Here is a 20398-nt window from a genome sequence, read left to right on the forward strand (position 1 = left end):
GTACCCACGTGGGACTGCAAGTGGCAGCTCCTTAAGACAAAGCAGACTAAGAGAAAGAGACATTGTCCTAATTCCGGTCAGGAAACCTCGTCCTTGTCCTTGCTACTACCGTTTCAGTCGGAAACAATACACAGCTAGAGAGATCACCTGCCTGTTAACCTGTTTTACATTTAGTCATTTAGCAGACCCTGAGTGACTTACAGTTAGTACAGCGACATTCCCCCCGAAGCAAGTAGGGTGAAGTGCCTTCCCCAAGGACACAATGTCATTTTGCAAGGCCGGGAATCAAACCAGCGACCTTCTGTTTACTAACCCGATTCTCTAACCGCTCAGTCGCCTGACTCCTGTATTACCTTAAGCAACCTCCAAACCTTTCCCAGTGCAGGTCATAAATCACTTGACATGGTGCGAGTATGCTGTCTCTCGCTGGCATGTTGCTCAACACCAACACTCATCTGTTACCCGGGCCCTGACATGGCTGGGATCCCAGGGTGCATTAGGGATACCAAGCATTTCTGATTTGTCATTACTCTGTGCCTTGACTTGCAGCACTGGAATGTGGACCTTTATTCTGTGGCTTGTTATTAATGTGTTGCTTAAACAGCCCAACTGTGTTTTGTTAAGTTAAGACTCATTTCAATGAACCTACTCCATCACTCCTATTAAAGGCAAATACATTGTCTTTTAAGCCATATTCTAAATTGGCAATAATCTTTTTCACTATTACATTTGTGACAAAATTGTATTCAGTTAGAACATGTCTTCTTGGAATGAGGCCCACATTATATGCATCATCCACCTTCGTAATACTTGGCTACTAATGGAATTACTGTACACTGAAAAGGGATTATAAAATATGTGAGCATTCAAATATTCATAAATGTGTGCATGATTTGACAATTTTAAGAAACCCTTGATATATATCATTATTTACTCAAAATTGTGGACAAAAATGTTGCAATACCTTTTAAGCATAGTTTTGAAACATGTGTGGCACTGCACTGACATGGAGCTGTTATATCAAATCTTTTTTTCCTCCTACAGCTTTCATTTTGTCACTGGACCACCCCCACACTCTCTTGTTGGAAATTCAGCATTTCTTACAGAAATATCAACCCCCTCCCTTTTATGTCCCTAACTTCCGCCACTGTGAAATCTGTCGCTGCTCTGACATCACAGGCAGACGTGGTCCCCCACGATGCTTTGCAGACCCAGTGTGGTGCCAATCTGTGATGCACACGCCCCCTCTGTGTAACCCTTAATCTGCCAGAGCAAGGTTGACATCAGGAGAACTGGATTTGGGCTCAGATTCAGCAATGTATATTGAGCTATAGGCTGAATTTCAACAGTGAGGTTTCTTCCACATGGTCATTTTTGAGAAAAAAGATTTCTACACATTTAGTAGTAAAAATGTATTTGCAGAATGGTGAATATCGTGGAATAAGGTGAGATAAAGATTATGAGTAACTTGCCTTTTGAGCAATAGACAGCACCACTGCAGACTGATTTTAATGTGGACTGACATTATATTATTTCCTGGGGTAAATTAGGATTATTTGAGGGTCCCTTGATTAATTAAAAAAATTAATAATAGTAATTAAAGGCCTATTGATAAATGGTTGCCATACGTTTGGAATATTTGGTTAAAAAGTAAGTCTGGTCCAGAATGATCTGTAAACATAACAGGGGAACTAGCAGGAGCATTGGAAATTGGGTGTTTGTGTGTCAGAAGGCATGACCTGCTAAGGAGATAGTTGATATCTTGTCAACTTCAATTTCATAAATTGCTACTGCACCTTTATGAACCAAAGTACAACACAAGCAATGAGTGTGAAGAGAGGTTCAGTAAGGGTTAGCACAAACAGTGGAGTCTGAATGTTCTTGTACAGTAACAGATAGTTACAGTTACAATAACTTACTGTTCTTTGGCCTTTTGAGGTATCTATACTGCATTGCTTTCTGTAGTTTTTATGGTCCAAGGATAAAATACTCATACTTAATCTCTATTGTTTGTGCATAACATTTCATCAGAAATATCTTTAAAGCAAGACTTTCAAGTCCTGTGACTTTAGCGGAATGCCTTGCATATAGAGACAGGTATAACAAAGAGCAAACATTGTACTAGGCAGGGTAAGTTACTTGCTTTACTTTACATAAGAAAAACTAATAGAACAGGGAAGAAAACAACTTCACCCACCCCCACCCGCTTCTATCCAAGGATTTCTATGACATCAAACCACAATGCACCGCACTGTTTGCAGTTTATACGCCCTCTCCATGGCAATACGGTTAGTACGTCCCTTTATTCAAATAAAAAATGGGAAAACGTCATTTCCATCCAATCTACACGCTCTGAAGTGACATAATGGAATGTAGGAGGATAGAAAAGGTAGGGGCAGCATGCATACGCGCGCATAGAAACTTCGACTGTTGGTCTGAAACGAGACTATCGATTGTTGACGATAAACAATCGCTATATTTTAAGATAGTAAATGAGAAGGGGCGTTCCAAACGTTTGCAACAGCTATTTGAAGAGTGCGGATTGAAACCGAAAAACATTTTGCCTCCAGTTATGACATTTACGCATCGTTTCCTCTTTTGAGAGGTTATGGACACTTCGATACCAACACTGAAGACGGTGTTTTGAACAATTTCCTCCAATTAAATAGGCTACCTTTGAGCAATGATGAAGAAGGATATTAATTTAAACTTGGCAGATGCCACGAACTTGAAGCCTCATCTACGCGACGCCGAGAGCATTCTTAACTCTCCGGACCTTGGACTACTGAAACTAGCTTCCCCTGAGCTCGAGAGACTTATCATCCAGTCCAACGGAATGGTCACGACAACACCGACTTCTCAGTTCTTATATCCTAAGTCGGTAAGCGACGAGCAGGAGTTTGCAGAGGGATTTGTAAAAGCACTCGAAGACTTACATAAACAGAATCAGCTGAACGGAGTGACATGCCCTCAAACTAACAGTCTGGATATGAGCACAAATGTTGCCCCTGTCTCCATCCATCCGGACCTTCCTGTATATACGAACCTCAACAGTTATGGCAGTGGTCCTTTGGGCACCACTGTCAACTACTCCACGGATACGGTTCCATTCCCACCCCCTCCGACGCATCATCTCGGTGGGACTCAGCAACAAGAGCAATCCCGTCTGCAGCCCCTAAAGGATGAGCCGCAAACTGTACCCGACGTCCAAAGCTTCGGCGACAGTCCACCACTGTCACCAATAGATATGGACACACAGGAGCGCATCAAGGCCGAGAGGAAAAAGCTGCGGAATAGAATAGCTGCTTCCAAGTGCAGAAAAAGGAAGCTGGAGAGAATTTCAAGGCTCGAGGACAAAGTTAAGACATTAAAAACTCAAAATACTGACCTGGCTTCCACGGCAAGTGTCTTAAGAGAACAGGTGGCCCAGCTAAAACAGAAGGTTTTAACCCATGTAAACAGCGGGTGCCAGTTGTTGCCACAAGTCCAAGTGTACTAATTGGAACATAAGACAATAGTTGACCAGCATATAAGCTTAATGAACATTTCTTATATTAGCTCTTGATATGCAGTCAAACCTACTGCAAATCACTTTGCCGATGTAAATTATTTTATGTTTACAGACTGTCTAGTGTACATTGACAGTACCCAGACTGGACCCAACCAGTTAAAATTGTAATAATGTATCATAGCCTAATACTGAACATTCATGTATTTGCATGCTGACAAACTCGAATGTTACCTAAAAGGGTGTCATTGGGCGCACATCATAAATGTTTTAAGCTGTTTACAAGTACTTATAAATACTGTATATTTTATATTCAATGCTACACAGTGTCTTATGTCATGTGTTTTTATATAGGTATGTTGATTATAAGCTATGTCACATTTTGTTGCACCACATGTCTTTTCACCATTCGACATTTTGACTTGATCTGTCGTTATTGTCGAATAAACTTATTTGCTCAGTAATATAAAGCACTACTTCTGTCTCATGGTTTGGTCAGTTTAAAGTAAAATATATATTTGGGATTTATATGCTCTATTTACAGTTTTGCCTGGACTGGCTATATTTATGGGCGTGGAAATAATTAAGGTTGCTTTACGGACATTTGTGAGGTCCAGCAAAAAAAAAGAGAAAAACAGATAGGCTAGTTCATCTATAAAGTATATTTAATCTATCAAACATCACAATGGCGATTCTTCTTGAATTATATGAGATTCCAGCCCAGGCAGAATGTATGGAGACAACGTGAATCTGTTTGGTAACAGCATTATGCAATGCGAAGACATTCGTACTGTGCAATGCAGAATGGATCCATCCCGGATGTTTGGAGAACGTCTTTCTTTATTATAACAGTTTAGAGGATTGTGCCACCTGCTGGCCTAATTTCAAATTGTGGAATTCACAGGTAGTCATTTGGTGAAGTGGTTCTCATTTTCTAAAGATGTTCTTTCTCTCACTGATCCTGGTTGCAATATACTTTTGAATAGAGTTGGTGTTCCATGGTCATTAAGTCAATAATCATCAAGTGTTGGTACCTGCTGTATCTTATTACGACTTGACCGACAGCAGGCAGCAGTAATGGGGCAAACTGCTATCTTGTAACAGCACAAACTTTTATTTTTGTCATTTTATTTATTTCCACAACAATGTACAGCAGATTTTGGTAATGTTCACGATTTGACAATTTGACACCATTTTATTCCCATATTGTTCTTACATAAATTACTGCATAATAGCTGCTTTAATCCCACAATAGAAAACCAAAATAAAAATAAACTAAGTCAACATTACTTTGTAGAACAGTATTTGGTGGATACAAAGTAAATAAAAAATAATAAATGAAAAAAAACAACACTTTGGACCTCAATCAATTTCTTCATAACAGCACAACCTTTAAAGAACCTTTGCTGGTCAATGCACGTTAAAATAAATAAGTTATTTAAATACACCAGCTCAATAAATCCCACACTCAAAACGAACACTGTACTTTGTATCTGTACCAAATTCCATCAATATTTGCACCACAAATGCAGCCTGCTAACTAATCCAAGTTTATAAATTTGAGATTAGAAAAGACCTCAGATAAAATGTCAGTAATTTGAGTCCACGAATTGACATCTATAACAGTTCTGTTTCATATAAGATTAGTGATGAAAGCTAAAATAACCACTTCTGTATGGGCTCTTTCTCTCTACTCTTAGAGCTTTGGGGACGTTGTTAAACACTACATAGAAATAGCAGCAATTACAAACCAATCCAACCCATTTATTCCATAACCTGAGGTACAAAAATCTTCAAAAAGTCAATCGATCGTCACCAACATCGTTTTCTGCAAAACTCATACAAGAAAAAAAAAATCCACCCAATGTCCTGTTCCTTTAACATTTAAAACAAGCATACAAATTGATTAGATACAAATTGTGTGTGTTAGTAGCTGTTTCACTGTCAGACACCTCTAAGCTTAAAATGTGTTTTGCTTGTACTGTGTATTGCTTCGTAGTAAAGTGACACCATTCATATCATTCACAAGCAAGTTTAGAACAAATGCAGATAAAATGCGGCTTTGAGTTCAGATCTTTTTTTTTTTTCCTTCTTTTTTTTTTGCAAGCCTGGAGTCAATACAACACAATCCACACATGAAACATATGACATATTTACAGTTTACTTTGTAGAAAGGAAGACAGCATAGGAAAGGTGGAGAACAGTTCACGGTGGGAGCAATCTCTGGGTTCTACTGGGAGACTTAAATATTAAAATAAAAGTCACAAATGTTTCTAATGTATGCAGTGTTCAACTAATTATATTATCTATAGATAATCATTGTTACACTAGTGTGTACTGTAATTACCATATTAAGTTACCAACTTAAGTGAAATCCTTTTGTTCCTGGCCCACCTAAAAAAGCTGTCAACTGTATTATGAGTTGTAAACTAACTGTTAACTAAATGGTTTTTATCTTTCCAGAAGGGTTTCAATTTCATCACACTAAACTGCAAATTGTCTCAAACACACTCTCACAACAGAATCACAAACACATACTTGGATAAGCTTTGTCTTTGCTGCTAGAACAAAACGACCAAACAAAAAAAATGTTACTAAAGGTGCATAATTTATGTGCCTTTTTAATAGTTGTATCTGATTTGGAATAGGTATTATATATAACTTTACAGTATGTGAAAGTTAAAATAATATGATTCTTCTAAAGCACTATGTTTGACAACCTTAAGCTATTTCAAGTGGAGTATTGCCTCTCTATTGAACATGAACTGCATGTATTCATTTTCTCAAAACAGAACAATTAAAATGTATGTAAAGAGTGTTTTGCTCGATGCTTAGGTGCTGCAGTTCGGCTCTTGTCGGGTCAGCCTCCTTCACGCAAAATATTTTTTATTGGAACAGCTGCTTCAATGGACCCACGATGAGGTCACATTGACCACAGGAAACAGTCCAGTGTTAGAGCATGACATAAATGATTGAAAACCTTATCCACAGAAAATCTACGACATTGACCTTTTATATTTGATACTGTGTATCTTTTTATCTTTATATACTTTTAAATCCATTTCAAGAAATGTATACCTGTTATATGTCATATATTGCACATTATTTACATACACATTTAAAACAAAAAAATAATTAAGTGGCTCTCATGTTCTTTTTAAATCTGTCTATATATTGTTCATATTTCTTTTCAGTATTTTTTTTTTTACATAAGTAAAAAAAAAACTAAAAAACTAGTAAAGTAAATAAAGTAGAATATCAGTGTAGAAAACATGGAGAAAAGAAATCAAAGGCAGAATGGACAAAGAATAAAAGACTGGATACAAGATTGAAGCATGGTGTCAGCCAATATATTGACTGAAATAATTTAAATACATTTTCGGTGACATTTCACACTGAAGGAATGCCAGTACAGACACCAAATGAGACATGATAGATCAAAATGTTGTATATTCTAACAGTATCAGTCCTATGTATGACTACACATACTTTGATAGGGCATTCCCAGTCCCTAACAAAGGCGGATACTGTAAAATTGCAGTTAGGCTGACAGAAAGCAAGGTTAACATCTATCATAACGGAATCTGGAAATTGGAGACCCTCATATCCATCTTTTAGGACCACATTGAGGAATAGAGAGAAGGACTGGAGGATACAAGATGACTATGGGACAGAACTCAAGAGTGACCATCACCTACTCACCCATACTGGATGACGTGTTGGTGGAGTTGGGGAGGTGCTGGGGGGTGGAGGGTGCGTGTGGGGACCTGAGGGTCGGGGTTCAGAGGTCAGTCAGGTTTAGCATGCACAGTCCTGTTGGGGAGCAGCAGGCTGCTCGGTCAGCTGGGGTCCCTGTTTGGCTCCTGTCACAGCGGGGTCCCCAGCATCCAGGCTCTCTGACATCTTTTCGCAGATGGTGTCCACCAGGCGCTCGAACGTCTGCTTTACGTTGATGTTGTCCTTGGCACTGGCCTCAAAGAACTCGAAACCTACGGACGACCGAGGGGTTCTCATAAAGTTTAGGATTTGACCTCTTTTGGGGGCACATCACAATTTTCTGCTGTGTGCCACAGTTGCGGAGATGAATGGTGCACTTTCTAGTCGAAACATAACTATTTAATGCAACCCTTGAGATTTGCCGACTCACCCAGGTGTTCAGAGAGCTGCCTGCCTCTCTCTCCGGCTACCACCCTCTCGTCCTCCATGTCACATTTGTTCCCCACCAGCAGGACCTGGGCGTTGTCCCAGGAGTAAGTCTTGATCTGGGTCGACCTGTGGCACACACACACAGATTGACACTCCACATACAGGCACACACGGCCACCTACAGTCCTCTTGAATCAACAAAACAAAAGTAAAATATTGCATTTTGCAACTGAAGAAGGTTAGTGTAGATGTATTCCTGTCTTGGAGCAATAATGTAGCATAAATGTCTGCCCTATCATAATGGTGTGTATTTGGTACTTCCTCTCACAGTTTTATGTGCGACATGTTGAGGTAGACCGTTTCATCATTGGTTTGCCTTTGTTTTTGTAGTTTCCCATTATCACATGCAGTCCTGACCAATGACATACCAGTCCTGCACAGCGTTGAAGGACTCCTCGTTGGTGATGTCATACATGAGGATGAAGCCCATGGCTCCACGGTAGTAAGCAGTGGTGATAGTCCTGTACCTCTCCTGCCCTGCAGTATCCTAGAGACAAGAAACACACACACATTAAGCACCACTTGCCAAATTGACACATAATCCAACACACACCAATCAGGGCAACAGAACCCTCCCCTTTAACACTCCAAAATCAGATACTTTAAACTGCCAACCAAAGACGGCAAATATGTAGCTTTCAGGGCCCCTGTGTCTTTTTTGCAATTATTGTGCCAAAATTTCACCACTCCCCTTATCTCGCTTTCCCTCTCTCTGCTACTCTCTCTCCCCCGTTCTCTCTCTCTCCTTCTCTTGCTCTCTCTCCCTCCTTTCCTCACTGCTCCACTTCTTCGGCAACACAGAATGGTAGCTTGTGCACAGACAGGTTGAGTTACGGCCTTAGTTCTAATGAATGCTCAAGGAATTAAGCCCTGGATCCCTGATACCCAATACTGCATCTTGATCAGCTACTGAGCTACCGATCTACCGAGCAACATCAACCTCAGTTCCATTGACAGGGTTGGGTTAAAACAAAGACAACCAGACACAATGCTGTACAATAACTAAGAATAGAGATTCAGCACATTATTCTGTGGAATTGTGATTGTGTGTCGAACCAAAAACAATGCAATCTGTCTTTAGCCAGGTTTCAGACCCGTACATTTATTTAACATCAAAGTAGCCCTGTACTAACCTATTGTGGCATCACAGAACAGCAGCATGACATTGCATTTATGTAAATGTCTGGGAATATGTATGAATCGTTATGCAGTTTTCAACTGCATAGTACAGTTGGTCATGTTTGAATATAGTCAGTACTCCTGGCATTTCCCATTTGATCCACTACACTTGAGTAGCACCTACAGTTGGCTTGAGTCTATGCTGCACTGTGGGTTGGGGGATGGGTAGCAGAGAGACTCTGTGTATCTGCGAGAGAGTGGGAGAGAGTGTGTGAAAAACAGAAAGCGAGAGCAAGATAGAGAATGTGTGTGTGAGAGAGAGTATGTATGTGTGAATATGTGAGTGTGTATATGTGTTGGTGTGTGTGTGTACACAGGGGGTGGGGGGTTATCCACTCAGTAAAATGTGTAGTAATGGGGGAGGGTGCGCACACAGTCATCTGCTGCTGCCTCCTGATTGGACAGCAGCTTTCTCACCAGGGGGAAGGCCTGGGAAAGGCTGACAACAGAAAAAGCCTTTTCTTGGCGTGAACGCACACTCATACACCCCCCCCCCGCCCCCAATCACACACTCATGGCTCTGCTTACACTAACCCACTTGTCACTACAGCACTGTCTCCCGCACAATACGTTGGTTGTGTTACAGTTATAAACATACACATATTTCATATTACCATCTTCAGGAAAAAAGATTGTATGAGAAACATATATTCATAGAGTGCTCCATACTTCAGATCACTGCTGAGCCATCACCCTAAACTACGTCCAGGTTATGCAATCACAGAGCAACTTCAAATAACCCAACCGACAAGAAGGTTTACGATCTCGTAATTTTTTGAGGTATGAACATTTAGTTTTTTTTACCCATATCTGCAGCTTGATCCTCTTGTCGTTCCTGTAGATGGTCTTCACTTTAAAGTCGATTCCCACTGTGCTGACGAAGGCCGGCGTGAAGGAGTCGTCGGCATAGCGGAACAGGAAGCTGGTCTTACCGACACTGCTGTTGCCAATGATGAGGATCTTGAACATGTAGTCAAAGTTCTGGTCTGAGGACTCCTTCTGACCATAGGTAGCGGTTGCTGAAGCCATCTACATAACCATGTACGAGTAAGAGAGAGAGAGACAGGACAAGACAGACAGAGGTTAGGGCTTGGTAGTTGCCAGCAGCATATGGACAAAATGCAAACTGATGATTTGTATACAGGTCCACTGTTTTTAGCCAATTGTGCCAAAATCCACCAACAATATAATAAAGACAATCAAGGATTTGGAGAAGTTGAACATTGAAATGTGTTGTTGTTTTTGCCATTCATATTAACTCTAGACTAGAGAGACTTAGTCATTAATGCACTGTAGTCATGGGAGAAAGCACCAAAATAATGTAAATCTTATTGCACTTTCTAAGCATTTTGTCTTCCAATATCAAGTTAAAGACCTTTACAGCCATAGCCAACAACACAAACTATGAACCTTGTTTGAGCAAATTAGTACATGAATTGTGTCCTCAACATAAATGAGTCCTCCCTTAAAAGTCATGAAATACTTTTTCCTTGAATATCTGGGTTTGAATCAAAGAATCAGCCCGATCATCCACCCCAGTAATATGAAACCATAAATGTCTGCTCAAGCCAAGGCAAAAGTCAACTCTGGGGGATTTAGAAAAGAGAACATTTATCACCAAAAGCGATTCATCAGTAGTCACCAAGGCCGAACTGTATTAATCGATGAGACACATCAATAAACCAGGGGTAGAAGACGTGGGTATTGCTACAGACACCATTTTATCATTCCCCTTCCATTGCCACCAACTATTCCTGTAACAAGAAAACGTATTAAGCACTGATGCCTCTCAGGGAACAAACTGACTACATTTGTTTAGCATACTATTGTTGTCTGGCTCAATGTAGGGGGTAATATATAGCAATAGCCTTGTAACGGTAGAAAAATCCCATTGTTGATGTTGTTAAGGTACAGATTCTTGTCTGTTCCTCAAAACCTAGAACTGCTTCAAAAAGCTAAAAGCCACGGGTTTTCTGTATATATTGTTACTGCTTATAGAAATGTAAAGTATGGTTAGAGAATAAAAACATAGAATACAATGGAGCACCATTGCGTCACACCCTATAGGTTTCAGTTGTAAGTGATTGTGACAGGGCCAACTGGAAATGTTTCTTCAATATCGACACTCTTCCTAACTTGACATTGTCCTAAGTAGTAGAATCATACAGTGGAACATCAATGACATTGATTGAGGATGTAATACTCAGACAGGCTAAAGCCTGTGGTACTGTAGGACTCACACTGTTGGGCCTCAGCAACAGTGGTTTAGGTCTATCGGGATTCAAAGACCCCAAGGCTTTGTCTATATTTAGAGTGCTATCTTGCCTTGGCTGCCCTGGAACACTGGAGCTCCCAAAGATAAGAACAAACAAGAGAGGAGCACCATAATAGGTGCTCTGACCTATCATCTTACATGAAACACAGAGATGCTCTTGAATTATACAGCAACATCTACAATTGGTTTTTGTGAGCCATGATGATCCACCACAACAGCGTTCCAGGAGTTGTAAAGAGCCTTTCAGGACAGGGTGACATGTTTGTTAGTTGAGGTCATAAATCAAAACTGTCCTTATAACTGTGAAAAAAAGAGAATTGCTTTGAAAAAGCAGAGAAGAGACTTGAAATAATCTTCTGTGATTGATTGCTTTGGGTCCTTGGTTGAAATACAACGTCATATGAAAACTGAATACAACGTCATATGAAAACTGAAGTATCAGTGTGACATATACAAAGAAGTCCCGTTTCTTACTATCAACCTTTCACAACACTATATACTTATTCAGGACTAGCTATGACATCAGCCTTCCCTGCCTATGTATTCAAGCTAGTCTGACACACCTACGACAGAGGTGTGATGTCAGTCAGACTAAAAGCAGTGGGTCAGACACTTTTGATTAGTCTTTTGGAAAGCTCTCTGTTGGCTGTTGACTGATAATCCAGGATTTAGGCCTGGATCATCCGATAAAGCTGAGGAGCCAGACCAAATCCTAATCTAACACCCTGATTTAAGATAGGCCTATGCCATACAGCAGCCTTTCTCAATCCTAGTCCTTGGGACCCCCTGTCCTGCATGTTTTAGATGTTTTCCTTCTCTAACACACCTGATTCACAAGGAATGGGTTGTTATCAGGCTTTAGCTGAGTTTGATAAGGACCAATTCATTTGAATCAGGTATGTCGGACACTTGGGATCCTGACACACAGTATACCAGGACAATTTGGACTAGATTAGAACTTTGTAAAGACATTTCCCTATCACAACTTTCTTTGCTTAACCCTGAACTTTGATGGTTAACATATTTGATACTGAGCTCTTTCTACAAACAAATCACCAAAATGAATATCAATCCTCAGACGACCTACTTTCTAAAGAGATGTAAAGGCTTGCTAGGTTGATATAATTATCAACACATGACAGTTGTCCTATATGTCAAACCGCATGGCCTACAGCAAATGAATCCCCTTTAACGTAAATTAATGTCATAATATATTGTCAGCAAGATAGCTGTACAATCTAACTTCCACTTGGCGGAAAAGTAGATAAAGGGGAAAAATGAAACAACAAAGTATTCATGAAGTTGAACACATGCTCTCACAATACCAAATAATATCCCAAATTCATGGTCTGCAGTATGGCAAGGTGGTAAAAGATTACCTTAAAGGTCTTTCTTCTATAGGAGAAGAGGCAGATGAGATGGAGTTAAGTATAGCACACCCTCTTTGTAAATTAAAAAGCATACGCTAATGGCGGCTTTCCAGTCTCTAAATGCAAGTTGGAAATGAACTGACAGAGGTTGTTTCTGTCTGTTTTGTTTATTGGATAGAAATAGTATTCTGCTGCAGTGTGGCTTGATGGATAGGGTGTACAAGCAGAACTGGCCATAGCAGCTGTCATTAAACATTTAAGATGCTTTGTCACTTTTCTGGTGGTACTTACCCTTGAAGTTGAACATGAGAGTATTGGAAGTAAATACTGTATTGGCAAACAGCATTTACATTTATGCATGTACAGCCTATTTAAAAATCAACTATATTAGGAAATGCAGCAATGCAGTCCTTCTTCTGCGCTGAATATGCACTACACCACCGCAAAAGATATGGTTTAGAATCTAGATCAAGATAGCTCAACACAGTCTGACAGCCATGGTGTTTGAGAAATGTTTGAGTCACAGGACAAACATAACTTACTCTAGTCAGAAGTGTGGACCAAAGGCTGTGCCTAATGATATTAAGGAATGAATGAGTTATGAGGAATGTGTTTACAATGCAGCCTCATACGCCCAGATAGGTGATACCACTAGGTGACGAGGTGAGCTGACTCCAAACGGGGTGTGTGGACTGTTCTGATTGGTATGCCTTAAGACTATTGACCAAGTACCGGGTGCCATATTACACATGAGTCTCCTTCCTCTCCTCTTTCTCACGCACGCACGCGCACGCACGCACGTTCTCTTTTACACTCGCGCAAACATTGCAATGCTGTTTTGATGTAGTCCCTCATTGATTAATAAACATAGGACCTGGATTGTAACGTACTGTGAGGGACATTCTACATGATCAGCAAGCGACCAATACGCATTTAGTGTCTCAGCACATGCACAATGTTGTATATCCATCACGTAGGCCTAATAGTTCGATTATAAATTGCGATTGTAAAACTACAGCTTAATGTTAATTATCTTAATACAATCCGCACATATGTTGGTTACATTGGGCTTTTAGAACGATCCAGATGTCACGGTTTCAGTGTAACCAAACGTCTTGCTGTTTCGACAAGGCATTGGCCTTATGCCTATGATGCTATAAATACCACACCGAAAGCAGTTTCTCGCCCAATCCACAGGGTATGATACATAGACTGATACATTTTGCCCAATAATTGGTCGAATCTTTTATCTCCAAATAAAGCATCTGTGTCAAATGAAGGTTATTGTTATCTCAATGTTGTTTTTCATTCGCGTAGCCTAGGCCTATCTACCAAAATTCTACTATCAAGCAGCAGTATCGCATAACCTATATGACGTGATGAAAATGATAAAATAAGATCTAGGCAACATCTTACCTTTAAACGCTTTCTGTTCAGCTATTATTGCACCAGTATAGAACCGCGTTCAGCACCTGCAGAAAGACTAACGTCACTTGACTGACAGTTGACGACTGAAAATGGGCGGGCTCTATTGTTGGCTTCGTTGATTGATATTTTAACGAACTAATCCGGGGCTACGCTTTAACATTCGTCATGAAATATTGAAGATGGGTTTACCACCGTGGCATTCAATATTTATCATCCCGGCTTGAGCTTTTCTATAATGTATTAGAATGGAGTATCAGGAAATGCTCAATCAAATGGTCGTGCTCTTCAATTTGCAATAGTTTCTTAATTAACGGTGTCTTAATTTTCCTACAGTTCTAAGCTAGGCCTAATAAAAATAGTTTAGCTAGTAATAGCTAACTTGAGGCTTAGGCTATAGCGTAAAATTCTTAGTAGGCCTACTGTAGCGAATACTCAACCCTACGACATTATATAGCTATATTATTAGTCTGGGATGAAATAGCCAACTACAGTAACCAACGAATTTATAAACGTTATTTTCAGTCATAGACTAATTTATAGCAAAAAACTACGCTTTAATGGGTTTAATGTTTTACACGAAAAAATATGCCAAAATATCGTCAAATGCGCGAATGCACCATGCGATAATCTCCCACACAGTAGATGGCAGTACATATTTTTATTGTGGCAATTAATTGTTTTCCTGTCCAGTCTTATGTATTTTTGTCGATTGCACGCATGCTGGTAGCCGGTGGAAACATTGAATTGACAGTAGCCTACAGTAACCTACACCTTGGAGAAAGATATACCGGACAAGTCGTTTTGTTATTTGTAATTGTAGCCTGATGTTCACCAGACACATGCTACGTGACGATTTGTGTCATCGGTAGATGAACCCTGTAATTCGGCTAGCCAAGACTAGGTATTTTATTAGTCAGCTTCTATAGCTGCACTATCATCGGCTGCTGCTATCAAGTGCTAGCTAGCGGCGCTACCTAGCACTAAATTAGTGACTAATACTAATAGCGCTAGTAGTGCTCTAACATCAACGAGACTTTGAACTGTTAGCTAGTCTAACTGACTTGATCCTACTGATTAGCTAACTTAACTACTGTAGCTGGACTTCAGTTTGCTTCATTATCATGAAACAGTATATATCGACGTATTATAATGCTAACATAAGCTAACTAGCTGTCAAAGAGACTTTGACCCAGACCTGTCGAAATTTGTACCTAGCTAGCTACACCATGCAAACTACAAGTCAATAGCTGGATAGCTCTTAACTGTGCTGAAATTACCAAGCCAAGGCTAGTCAGAGTCGTGACTGTTGCGTGCAGGCTGCAGCAAAACAAGGAGAATCATGATTCCTCGGCCGAGTAAAGAGTTTTTTGTTCGGATGTCCTTCTACTGGAAACCACTGTTCCGTGGAAGGTTTCTTATCCTAACGAACACTTTCAGCGGGGGTGGTATGCTGGCCCTTGGAGACATTTTACAGCAAACCAGGGAGAAACAAAGAGACCCTGAGAGAATTCGGGACTGGAGTAGAACAGGTAAAAAAAGCTTCACTTAAAACGTAGGTGTTTTACAGGAAGACAATTGTTAAAAAATAAAATGTTTAATCTTACAGGTCGCATGTTTGCCGTTGGGTGCTCCATGGGACCTGTACTGCACTACTGGTATTCCTGGTTGGACAAGATCTACGTTGGCAAAGCTATACGAACAGTTGGGAAGAAAGTGTTGGTGGACCAACTGATTGCATCTCCAACCCTTGGTGCTTGGTACTTTGTAGGTGAGTCCCTGAAATTCCTTCCTCTATGCCCAACCAGGGTTTTTTTTCCCGGTTAGCTGTTGAAGGCTAACATGAAAGCACTGTGTGCGTATGGAGCCAAAGGTTAATTGCCTCAAGACGCAAGTGAAGTTAAGAGATGGATTTTTTGTGCGTCAATGCCAGAGATTTGAGAAGGTCAAAGGTTGTTCTATGTTGCATGAAATAAAACATAGGTTATGAGCAATGTGTGCCAAACCCTGACACTACTTTTAGACTGGGTGATACACAGAAAATGTTGCTACAATTATGACATGGAAGCATGTGGCAGGTGTAACTTGTAACCATAATGAGTAGTTGAAACTTGTCTGTTCCAGGGATGTCAGTAATAGAAGGACACACAGCAACTAAAGGCTGGGAGGAATTCAAAGACAAATTCTGGGAGTTCATTAAGGTAAACCCACATGCTGAAGAAGAATGTTATGTAGGATACAGAAAGAAGTTCAAGACTGGTATTTTATTAGGATGGCGGTCAGGTCATTTCAAGATTTTTATTGTCATGTATACGGTTTGACAGAGTTAGTCCGTACGATTAAATTATTATAGTGCAATGTCCTCCTTCCACATAATTACAACAAAAACACAAAAAAGAGAGAAAAATATATAAATATACAGTCAGAATAAAATACATTAAAATAAGGTACATAAACAAAATGACAGTTTCCTGAGTGTTAAAGTGCACAATCTGATGGTACCTGATGGTAATCTATGTTTGTTATTTCTCCCTATAGGCTGACTGGTGTGTCTGGCCTGCTGCACAGATGATAAACTTCTATTTTCTCTCACCCAAATTCCGGGTCCTCTATGTGAACACAATCACCTTAGGTTGGGACACCTACCTCTCCTACCTCAAACACAGAGTAAGTTGCAATCGCCAATATTTGACTTTTTCCCTTAGTTCTCCAGATGCAGGTGAGGCCTCCTTGCAGACTACTTCATCCATTTTTAAAATTTTATTTAGAAAATGTTTTTCATTTTACTGCGTTAATGGATAGGGACAGATAGAGACACAGGAAAGGCAGGGAGAGAGAGAGATAACATGAAGGAAATGGCCCAGGCTGGAATTGGAACCCGGGCTCATGTACTAAAGCTTCAATCTATGTGGTATGCATTTTGTACATGCAAGTTGCTTTGGATAAAAGTATCTGCTAAATGGAAACAAAAGTTAAGAATAAAATGGTACTTTTATTAGGCAGTTGATTCTAATGTGTGTTTCTGTATGTTGAAACTCTGTTGGTCCGTTGACAGGATGATGGACAACCAGGAAAGGTCTCAGACATGGGTCTCATGGAGGTGACGCAGGAGGTTGTTGGGTCACCACCTCCCCCCAAACCTCTAGAGGAGAGTGTGTGAAAGTCCTACAACAAAAACTCCAAAGTTCTATTTGGGATTTTCTTTTCCTGGAACAGTTTTCCCTTGCATGGGTATACTTTCAATTGGTTAATATGATATTTATTTTTACATGTACATTTAATCCCAAACTGTTGTCCAACACCTTTTAAAATCAGGGATCAAATGCTTGTCATGCTGCCTCTTAGACTGACCACAACATGGAGAATGATCATACATATCAATGACATTGGTTCTTTATTTAATCATTACTTCTGTCAAACTATAATCAGCTGATTTTTACAGTATGATATTCAATCTTGCCTTACAATGTGGTCCTTACCTGTTACATTCTGTCACTGTGCCAAATATTCACTCCCTTTTTTTATAGGGTCTCTTTTTGAATATGTTTGACTAAAATATTTATAATTTATTTAACATCGGCTTGAAAGTGACACTCTTGAAACATAAGTTTTGGGTGTTTTTAGAATTGATAAGACTTGACTTAATGCATCTGTTTTCTTTATAGGTTACATTTGTAAACTTGAGCAATTAAAGTAACGCACATAATGTATATAACAATGTTGATTAATCAAAATATGTATTATTTTGGACATAAAGAATACCTTTTAGAAAAACATGAATTATGAAATGCTTTTCCATGTACTGCTCTTCTTTTTTTGAAAAAAGTCAGAAACATTTGTGAGAATTCAATTCTTAACATAATCTTCTAAATATGTTTTAATTAAACATGCCTAAAAATCTAATCTGTTTGGTATACACTTAGCAAGTGATAAGATCCAATAATGTATTTTTCTTCCAACCTGAATTTAGTTGAGCAATACTGTGTATAAACATATAGATGATTAAGATGTACACTGATAAAAACAAATTAAATTATGATTAAATGGAAATGTACATGGTGGTACCACAAACAAGCCTCACAGGTTTTCCTTTCTTTTCTATGAGAATGTGTTAACTTCTGTTATTTCTACTGTTAGTTATAGCCAAGTTATAAGCAGGCCTTTTAATGGTTGAACAAATATTCCTGTTCAAACAGTGACTAACCAGATCCATTTGATAGGGACCATTGAAAGGTGCACACCTACTTGGTCATTTAGCAATATCCTGCTCTCAAGGATGTAGTGTGTGTGTGTTGAGGAAATGACCACAAGTTCTTTACCTGTAATTCAACATGGCGGCAACAAGACACCTAACTATACTCATATCCATATTAACATTAGCAGGCGCTGCTGGTAAGTAAACATTTAATATATACAATGTATTATTTTGAGACTGACAGTTTTATACAAAGTTTTGTTAATTCTGCACAAAATATTAGAAGCAAATCTGTAGGCAGTTGGGCTCAAGTCAAAACAGTTGGAAGAATGTTACTATCTGCCTGTCTCAAAGAGAAAGAACTATTTAACATCAAAGCATGTGTTTTGCAACAAATAAAGCAAAAATGAGTGAGATTCCGATATGTTATCAGTAATGACCTAGTTAGACATTATAAATACGAGTTGTGTTATATATTTTAAGTGTCATTAAAGCACTAAAAGAAGCAGACAGTACATTGGATGAAAGTGTTACTAATTAAATACATGTGAATGTAACTCCATTGATGTTTGCTAACAATTTGCATTGTGAGTGAACAGAATGCTAATGATGGGTTTCTTATTTCCAAATAGATAAAGAAATCACTTCACCTCCAACCACCACTTCAAGTCTCACTACAACACCTGACAGTGCAACCCCCCAGAATACTCCCATGAAATCAACCACTTTAGATAACACCAAATCATCTGTTATTACTGCAACGGCCACCACCATTATAAGCACCATGACAAAAGATGTAACCTCAGCAATGCACAATGAATCTACTACAGGGCCGGCCCCTATGACAAATGCATTCAGCACATTACAAGCAGATGACAGTACCAACATCACTACTACACAGACAGTGACAGATTTGAAAACCACTGCGAGTGAGACTTTAAATACGACTACCTACAATTTAACTACTCTAAATTCTGCAAAGACAGATATTACCATTACCACCCAAGGAAAGATAAGCACAACCACAGGTGGGTATGCAAACCAAGGATATGTCATGGATTATTACATCTATTAAAGATCTATACAATTATTTGTATGTTGTAAACTGTATGTTCAATTCCATTTCATAATGCAATTCTTATAAAGTCTATGAAATGTGTTCAGTTATAGATGCTGATGTTTAAACACATGGCCATCAACATTCCCCACTGCTTTTTTTTCACATAGCTCTTCAAGCAAATGGAAAGAATGATTTATCAAGGAATCCAGGCCTTGTGGCGGTCCTCTGCATTTTCTGCATAGTTCTGGGGCTTCTGGTGGTGGTTGCCCTGACAAAGGTTATCAGTTCCAAAAGAAATAAGTTTGAGAGGCTAGAGGATGTGCCAATGGTGAGGTTTTTTATTTATTTACCAAGCAAATGTTAAAGTGTGTTTACAGCTATATTGTTTTTTAATGTTTATTTTCAACTATGTTTATTTATGGTTGTGATTGAGCGGATGTAATCATAAATAGGGAACCAATCTCATAGCTGGACAAGCCTACATGACTGAAACATACATTCTTAAAGCAGTGATTATACACACTACTAACAATTGGTTCTTGAAACAATTTTCACATTCCCTTAATCCATTCATTTAGTCTTGATATACTCAAACGCAGTGTCACTGGAAATTATGCTTTATATAAATTACTTCTCACCAATACCTTCCAACAGAGGATTCTAACACATTTTGTATTTGTTTCCTCTTCAGGGCAAAATGAATGAAGAGTCTCCATTTGCTCAATATTCAAAATAATTCCGGAGGATTCTACTGTACCCTCTTTAAACTGGGGTTTGATTATAAACCATTTTTAATAAGCCACAATTAAGTGTGTAGCCACTAAACACCCACACTGTATTAATTATGCAGGTTGGTTATCAGAACAGAGCTAAAAGTTAAAAGTGCCTTTCTTTCTCCTTAAACATTCCTATACTTGCTAAAACTATTAAAATATGAGATTTTTATCAACAGAAAATCAATACTGAAATGCAACAACCATTTCCACGCTTATGCAAAAAAAATCTCAAAGCCTGAATAAAAGAACCACACCTGGTCCAGTAGGCCAGTAGGCCAGTAAAAAGTGTCCTTGTTTCTTGTCCCCGGTCTAAAACGCAAAGCTGCTACACAAAACGTAGCGTATGCTATCTTCAACTGACAATCAATGGAATTTGAAGACAACCCACAAGCCTACAGAAATGC

The 20398-nt window shown here is 39.2% G+C and overlaps 4 protein-coding genes across 4 annotated transcripts; 3 read left to right on the forward strand and 1 right to left on the reverse strand.

Moving 5' to 3' along the window:
• Nucleotides 1–2243: 2243 nt before the first annotated feature.
• jund (JunD proto-oncogene, AP-1 transcription factor subunit) lies at nucleotides 2244–4051 on the forward strand. Its single transcript, XM_047050276.1, has one exon. It carries the CDS (start codon nucleotides 2684–2686, stop codon nucleotides 3497–3499), a length of 816 nt encoding a protein of 271 aa, XP_046906232.1. The 5' UTR covers nucleotides 2244–2683; the 3' UTR covers nucleotides 3500–4051.
• Nucleotides 3884–14041, reverse strand: rab3ab (RAB3A, member RAS oncogene family, b). The gene is made up of 5 exons (XM_047050278.1): nucleotides 13955–14041; nucleotides 9698–9922; nucleotides 8083–8201; nucleotides 7656–7780; nucleotides 3884–7497 (listed from the first exon to the last, which is right to left on the reverse strand). The coding sequence occupies exons 2-5, from the start codon at nucleotides 9920–9922 to the stop codon at nucleotides 7307–7309; spliced, it is 660 nt and encodes a 219-aa protein (XP_046906234.1). The 5' UTR covers nucleotides 13955–14041; the 3' UTR covers nucleotides 3884–7306.
• A 615-nt stretch (nucleotides 14042–14656) lies between these two features.
• Nucleotides 14657–18028, forward strand: mpv17l2 (MPV17 mitochondrial inner membrane protein like 2). The gene is made up of 5 exons (XM_047050277.1): nucleotides 14657–15495; nucleotides 15573–15734; nucleotides 16088–16164; nucleotides 16502–16630; nucleotides 17019–18028. Exons 1-5 carry the CDS (start codon nucleotides 15306–15308, stop codon nucleotides 17121–17123), a joined length of 663 nt encoding a protein of 220 aa, XP_046906233.1. The 5' UTR covers nucleotides 14657–15305; the 3' UTR covers nucleotides 17124–18028.
• A 205-nt stretch (nucleotides 18029–18233) lies between these two features.
• LOC124487922 (spore coat protein SP65-like) lies at nucleotides 18234–20286 on the forward strand. Its single transcript, XM_047050328.1, has 4 exons — nucleotides 18234–18355; nucleotides 18791–19186; nucleotides 19386–19546; nucleotides 19910–20286. The coding sequence occupies exons 1-4, from the start codon at nucleotides 18295–18297 to the stop codon at nucleotides 19952–19954; spliced, it is 663 nt and encodes a 220-aa protein (XP_046906284.1). The 5' UTR covers nucleotides 18234–18294; the 3' UTR covers nucleotides 19955–20286.
• The last annotated feature ends 112 nt before the right edge of the window (nucleotides 20287–20398 follow it).

The sequence above is a fragment of the Hypomesus transpacificus genome, unplaced genomic scaffold (genome assembly GCF_021917145.1).
Source record: "Hypomesus transpacificus isolate Combined female unplaced genomic scaffold, fHypTra1 scaffold_107, whole genome shotgun sequence".
Lineage (NCBI taxonomy): Eukaryota > Metazoa > Chordata > Actinopteri > Osmeriformes > Osmeridae > Hypomesus > Hypomesus transpacificus.

Excerpts from the sequence above, each read along its gene's own strand:
- jund (XM_047050276.1), top strand. The coding sequence starts at position 2,684 with ATGATGAAGAAGGATATTAATTTAAACTTGGCAGATGCCACGAACTTG.
- LOC124487922 (XM_047050328.1), top strand. The coding sequence starts at position 18,295 with ATGGCGGCAACAAGACACCTAACTATACTCATATCCATATTAACATTA. Across the intron at positions 18,356-18,790 it reads AACATTAGCAGGCGCTGCTG|ATAAAGAAATCACTTCACCT; the intron begins GTAAGTAAACAT and ends ATTTCCAAATAG. Across the intron at positions 19,547-19,909 it reads GGCTAGAGGATGTGCCAATG|GGCAAAATGAATGAAGAGTC; the intron begins GTGAGGTTTTTT and ends TTTCCTCTTCAG.
- mpv17l2 (XM_047050277.1), top strand. The coding sequence starts at position 15,306 with ATGATTCCTCGGCCGAGTAAAGAGTTTTTTGTTCGGATGTCCTTCTAC. Across the intron at positions 16,165-16,501 it reads AATTCTGGGAGTTCATTAAG|GCTGACTGGTGTGTCTGGCC; the intron begins GTAAACCCACAT and ends TTCTCCCTATAG. Across the intron at positions 16,631-17,018 it reads TCTCCTACCTCAAACACAGA|GATGATGGACAACCAGGAAA; the intron begins GTAAGTTGCAAT and ends GTCCGTTGACAG.
- rab3ab (XM_047050278.1), bottom strand. The coding sequence starts at position 9,922 with ATGGCTTCAGCAACCGCTACCTATGGTCAGAAGGAGTCCTCAGACCAG. Across the intron at positions 8,202-9,697 it reads GGATCAAGCTGCAGATATGG|GATACTGCAGGGCAGGAGAG; the intron begins GTAAAAAAAACT and ends TCTTGTCTCTAG. Across the intron at positions 7,498-7,655 it reads GCAGCTCTCTGAACACCTGG|GTTTCGAGTTCTTTGAGGCC; the intron begins GTGAGTCGGCAA and ends GGTCGTCCGTAG.